We start from the raw sequence: 6401 nt of genomic DNA on the forward strand, positions 1-6401 counted from the left end.
TTCATGTTATGAGTTGGGGGGGTGACGGGTAAATTTGCCCTGAAAAAAATATTTTTTGCCCTGCAAATCACGAAAAAGAAAATGCTCACTAGCTCTTTATTAGCCCGGAATGGACCATCAACCAGTATTATATATCGTATTATTGGTAGAAAATTATAAATTATAAATACCAGAAATTTTGCCCTGCAGAACTAGATTTTGCCCTGCAAAAAGAGGCTTTTTTAAGAGTTGGGGGGGTGAACCACCACCCCATAACCCCCCTTAAGTGACGCCCCTATCGGGGATACGAGGAGTATGTGAGGGAAATATCGTTTCTGTACAGTACAAAAAAACTTCAATTACTTTAAAAGCGATCTGTGTTCAGTAAATCAGGTAATACTCCTTGCATACAATTCTGGATCCAACACCTTTCTGAAAAAAAAGTTCGATTAGCAACGCAGCTGCTGCTAGGGTATTGTGCCATACACCACATGCTACCTATCTAGACATACTTCATTCTAGACCTTGATGAATCTTAATGGAAATCTATGTTTATCAGTAATTATCGTACGTAACAATAGGGTGGTAACGTTACAGATTTAGGAATTGAAGCTACTGTTTTGAGGGCTTGGTGGCCTCAGGCTATTATCCGTCTGGCCATCTGAAATATTTTAGAGCCGTTTGTGATATGAAAATCTATGTACGATTTAAGAGGAACAGAAATTCTATACTTTACTGAGTGTTGGTGCTTTATGATTAAATAAAAAGAAGGCAACACGATACACCTTTATATTTTCCCAAGAGCATGGAGGTAACAAATATCCTAAAATAGTAATAAAAAAGAGACTTATTACTCCATCATTTACATTCCCATACTGTGTACGTGTGTATGCGTACGTAAATAAATACCAACAAGGTCAGGGAGGTTGATCGCAAAAGGTATAATAGTTACCTCTACAATATAAGAATTTTCTTTATTATTTTGTGTGGTATGAGCCATTTATGTCGCCCCTTTTATGGGGAACTTAAGTATAATAGCCCGGTTTTGCAGGCATGACATTACTTATATCTCTCTTATGAACAACCAAATTTTGATTACTACAGTATACCATGGTCAGTAATCAATCAGCATTTTTTCCTGTTTAATTCAAATCTCCTTCTTTAAAAGGCAAAACTTATTTAATCAAAATTACATTATCGTTCACGAGACAAAAATCAACTGTTGAAATACACAAGAATGGCCACTGTCGCATAAAGAAATAATCCATTGGAAAGATATCGAAAATCCTAATCTTTTACAACAAAATTCCATCACCTGATTAGAATTCTACCCTAAAAAGGTCGACGTTCATCCCTTCTCATGCCCCATTCATCAGAAAGAGTGTGTGATATCTATCAATCGGACAATATATATTTAAAACTTAATTACTAAGTGTAGTATTGATAGCTGGTGTTCACCTCCATTATATTTTATAAAATTAGACAAATATTTGACTGGCAGTGTAGACGAATGTCATATATTATAAACTTTTGTATGCACGGTTAAACTTTCTGGGAGTGAATCTAGTGCAGCAATGTGGCAAAATCTCATTGTTAACAGACATAAACAAAATTAGCTGTGTATACTATTTCCTTTTCTGGTGATACAAAAGAGCTATTTGTCTAACTGTATCACAAAATATCTGCCCTTTATGTGTGCTCTAAACATACCAAGGAAATGGTTTTGTAATTGAATATTATTGTGGTACTGGCTTAACATACAAATTTATATTTAAATGAATAATTGATTATGTTATATGTAATTATGTTTAAATAACTATTAATATTCATTGCTTCTATCTATGAATATATTTGTGATATAACAAAAATTCTCGTAATTTCTGTTGCGGACACCCTGGGAAACCTTGCTGATATTCTTATAATGTAGTAGTAGTAGTAGTAGTAGTAGTAGTAGTAGTAGAAGTAGTAGTAGTAGAAGTAGTAGTAGTAGAAGTAGTAGTAAGTGTAGTAGTAGTAGTAGTAGTAGTAGTAGTAGTAGTAGTAGTAGTAGTAGTAGTAGTAGTAGTGTTGTTGTTGTGGTTGTTGTTGTTATTATTATCACAAAGGAAGTAAATTATTCATTGCCTTCTCGTCGTTTTTTCTCAGTTCGAAATTATCCTATCATTTTTCGTAAAATATATATGTAACTGAGCACAGTGACCACTGAGCACAGGAGATCCAGAGGTGTGGTGGAGAAGATAGTATGTAGACCACTAGCGTGTGATATGTGATCTGTCATTGGATTAGTCATCTAATGTCGTGATTTCATACGTTTTGAAGGCATGTTATATGTATAATTTATAAGGCGCTGAAGTAGACTGTGGCATTGGATAAAAAAAAAACTATAATGGATACTTTGCTTGTGAAATCAAACTTCATTGTGCATTTATTCGTGAAAAGCATTTTTGACCGTGACTCAACACCTGCAATATACATAAAAGAAGTTTATTTGAGAAATTATTATATGAAGAGTAGCATGGCATTTTGAGTTTCTATGAACTTCTCTTATCTCATGTGAAAGTCAGCTTCTTACTAACACCGAGGAAAGTGCGGCTACTTTGACTGATATAAACTACATACAATTAAAAGGTGCAAGGAGAAATAGCGTACAATGTACGTTTTTAGGGTGAGAAATACATGTCCGGAGAAACACTATTCGCCGCGGCCGAAAATATATTTTTTCAACGTTTTTATTACTTGAGCTCCATTTTACTCGTTCCTGTTATTTTCCTAATCTGGATAACCAATCACTGTTATATCTCCCTCCATGTCCGCAATTTTTTTTGCCTTCTCCGAAACCTTCTGCGAGAAAGCGATTGCCCAGAAAGCGAGGAAGAAGATTACATATAAGCCAGTGGTAATCAGGCAGCCCCAACGGTTAATCAACAACGCTCTCTTGTAAGGATGAGGAGGCTCCTTTACAGAATTGGCCCTCCGGAACAATTGCAGTGACTGCGGGGGAGATCCAGAGGTGTGGTTCGGAGAAGGATAGTGATGGTAGAACTCCACAAGCGTGTGGATGATGATGATCACGAAGGAGAAGAGGATGGAGCCGAAGAACCAGATGTCGATCAGCTTGAAGTACGAGGTCGAGGGAGGTGTTCCGGATCTGGCCGAAGAGGGTACTGAGGACGAGCAAGGCCGTGAGGGAGACTATAATGCGGTTCTGGAAGTCGAACCACTTGAAGCAGAACGTGGCGAAGGAAATCAGGTTAATGAGCGTCGTCGGGACGAAGATCGTGACCAGCTGTTGGAAGAGATGCATATAGGTTGGAAAATACTAATTTACGTAGGCCTAAATAGCAGTGATTCGTAACTGGGAGTAAATTTTGGGGAACTTTCACCCATTTTTCTGACGATCTGAATCAGGAAATGAATTCTCAATTACGGCTACTTCTGACCATTTTCTAATTACAGAGATACTCGTGTGAATATTATGTTCTGCAATCATTCCACCCATCATTAGGTTATGATTTTTCATCTTCAGTGCTCCATGCTTTTCTTGACCATACAAAACATTCTATTCTAATATACACATGCACCATGTACACGCAAGTACACACAGAAACATGCTGATTTTTTCTATAATTTATGTCACAAAAATTAGAAATAAGCAAACTTGTCTACTCACTTGGTTACTTAACAGAGTTCAATGTGATAAGATCTAATATTTTGTTTGATCGTTTTCTGGCAAAGTGTACATTAACACACACAAGCATACACACGCGCACACGCACTAGCACGCGCATACACACGCACACGCATATATATATATATATATATATATATATATATATATATATATATATATATATATATATATATATATATATATATATATATATATATATTTATTAGCCAAATGAAAACTACATTATGCCAATTTGGATACTGATTATTTTTCCTTCCTTTCCCTATGCTCTTACGTAAGTTTTTCTCCTCTGTGGATCCGCTGAGGAGTGTGGTGGTGTACGAATGGTGACAAGGAAACCTGTTATATAATTGTATGTAGTCGTTAGTATTGTTAATATTAAGTTGAATATTGTCACTTATCCTTAGCCAAGAACGAGATGTGCCCAAAATTTAGGTGTACCGCTGTAAAATCGGGAATAAAAAAATAACAAAAATTGATATATTGCATTTCAATTATATAAACAAGCATATTAGAGATGTTTGCAAATAGATTCTAATATATTAATTGTATGTTTATATTTATTTTATTTATTATAATTATAATTATAGAAGCATGAACAAAAGGTAGATTCTGTTGAAAGGTCTGTATCATGGTAAAGTGACGAACAGCGATTTTAAAACTAAATTTGCATAATAATCCAATGCCACTGTAAAGGCCTCATGACTCACCTGTTGGGTACAGGTGTTTATCATATACGGATATGCAGACCCTACGTTCTCAAGGTAAACTCAAGTAATTCAACCAATCATACAAATGTTTCCAAATTCATGATTGAATTGTGAGAATTTTTTTATAAAGATGTTAAACGACTATTATTTCTCCCCCACCCTTTGCTTTATGTTAATTACATTTAAACTACACTTTGATGCATTATTACGATATACATTGGAGATATTGTTGCAGGCACTGTACCGTTACATGAAAAATAATAAATGATTAAATAGATGGTCATGAAATTAAAGCTTGATTCGGAAAACTTGAACGGCCATGTGCATATCATGTCCGTAAATTTCAAATATTCAATGCGATGTTTATGCATATATCGTGATCATAACATCTGGTTATATAAAATTGTATATATACGAATATGCATGTATATACCCTACCCGTATCTACAGAAGGTAATATCTAAGTAAATTCAAAACTGAAATCATAAAAAATGTGCTCGACACATTTGTATGATTTTGAATTTGTATTTTTTTTTTTTTTATAAAATGAATGTAATCTAGTCTAGTCTACTCTCTCTCTCTCTCTCTTTTCTCTCTCTGTGTTAATCAGTACAATTTTGAATGTATTTTGCATTGTGAATTACTTCACATCTAGAGCAGCGAGATATTCGCATTTGCCAAGGCTGTACCCGTTGATCATTTTGAAATATATTTTATCACATGCATAAAAATAGATGTTTTTAGAATTTAGAGCTGATTAACTGAAAAAAGCTATTCTCATGTCAAGAGCACATCATGGGTCCCGGAAAATATAGAAATATGATTAAAATTATATTCGTTGTAAATTATATTCGTTGTATTCGCACTGAAGCAGTGTGTTATATAATAAATATTCTTGGTGCTATATATATGTGTGTGTGTGTGTGTGTGTGTGTGTGTGTGTGTGTGTGTGTGTGTGTGTGTAGTATGTATTTGAATTATAGTAATTGAAAAAAATATATCCGCAAAGGTTAGTATTTTCTACGGTGCACACCAGCTTCTATCTTTGACATTCATATTGATCATAATTTATTTATTTATTTATTTTTTATTTATTTATTTATTTTTTTGCTTAATCAAAATCAAACAATCAGTAACAGCTTTATTGTATTACGAATCCTCGTCTAACGCGTTCGTAGTGTTAATGAATATTACCTTATAATGGATACCGGCGCCATATTTCTCAAGCGAGACATAGTTTTTAGTGTTCTTGTTGATTCTGAATTCCATGTTGCAGTAGTCCGTGTTGAAGGGGAAATAGAAGAAGTTGAATTCGCAACGGAAGGTGACGGTGTATTTTCGACTGATGCGGATGTAGTTCTCACTGCCTTCGTAAATTCGCGCTGGAATTATTGTTGTTTTTATTCTATTAGAGTTACTGTCACTGGTGTTACTGTTAATGCTATATTATTGTTGTTATTTTTGTGATAGTTGTAGAAGTAATTGTATATTAACATCATTACCATACTTATTCGTATTATTAACACTATTATCACCATTATCATTACTATTGCTATTATTATTATTATCATAACTTGTCCCTATCATTATTGTTGCTGACATCGCATTACGTTTACTTCTAATGTCATTTTTAAAATTATCATTATTGTTTCTGTTATCCCAATTACTAATACTACTACTAGTACAACAACAACAACAATAACTACTCATAATTCTACTACTACTACTACTAATCGTATCCACAATATTCCCCTATATTAACATAACGCCCATATGCACCTTCGCTTCTCACCTTCCTTAGAATGCTCGATGTCGTCTGGCAAAGGATTTCCGAGTCTCTTGATGGTGATTTTACAGTCCTGATCCACGCTCGTGTGCTGGTTGTTCTCGGCGTTCAGGAAGTCGACTGTGGGCACCCAGATGGTCTGTGCCTGTGGATGGATATATATATATATGTGTGTGTGTGTGTGTGTGTGTGTGTGTGTGTGTGTGTGTATAAATGTAAATATAAATAAGAATTA

General features: G+C 34.6%; 1 protein-coding gene across 1 annotated transcript in view; it reads right to left on the bottom strand.

The window, feature by feature from the left end:
* Window positions 1–2385: 2385 nt before the first annotated feature.
* Window positions 2386–6401, bottom strand: part of LOC119598029 — an 11083-nt gene continuing 7067 nt past the window's right edge. The window contains 5 exon segments of the mRNA XM_037947672.1: window positions 2386–3115; window positions 3117–3298; window positions 3407–3425; window positions 5534–5762; window positions 6173–6311. Coding sequence (XP_037803600.1) covers window positions 2749–3115; window positions 3117–3298; window positions 3407–3425; window positions 5534–5762; window positions 6173–6311 — 936 coding nt within the window. The 3' untranslated portion in view covers window positions 2386–2748.

This window comes from Penaeus monodon, chromosome 40 (assembly GCF_015228065.2).
Source record: "Penaeus monodon isolate SGIC_2016 chromosome 40, NSTDA_Pmon_1, whole genome shotgun sequence".
Classification (NCBI taxonomy): Eukaryota; Metazoa; Arthropoda; class Malacostraca; order Decapoda; family Penaeidae; genus Penaeus; species Penaeus monodon.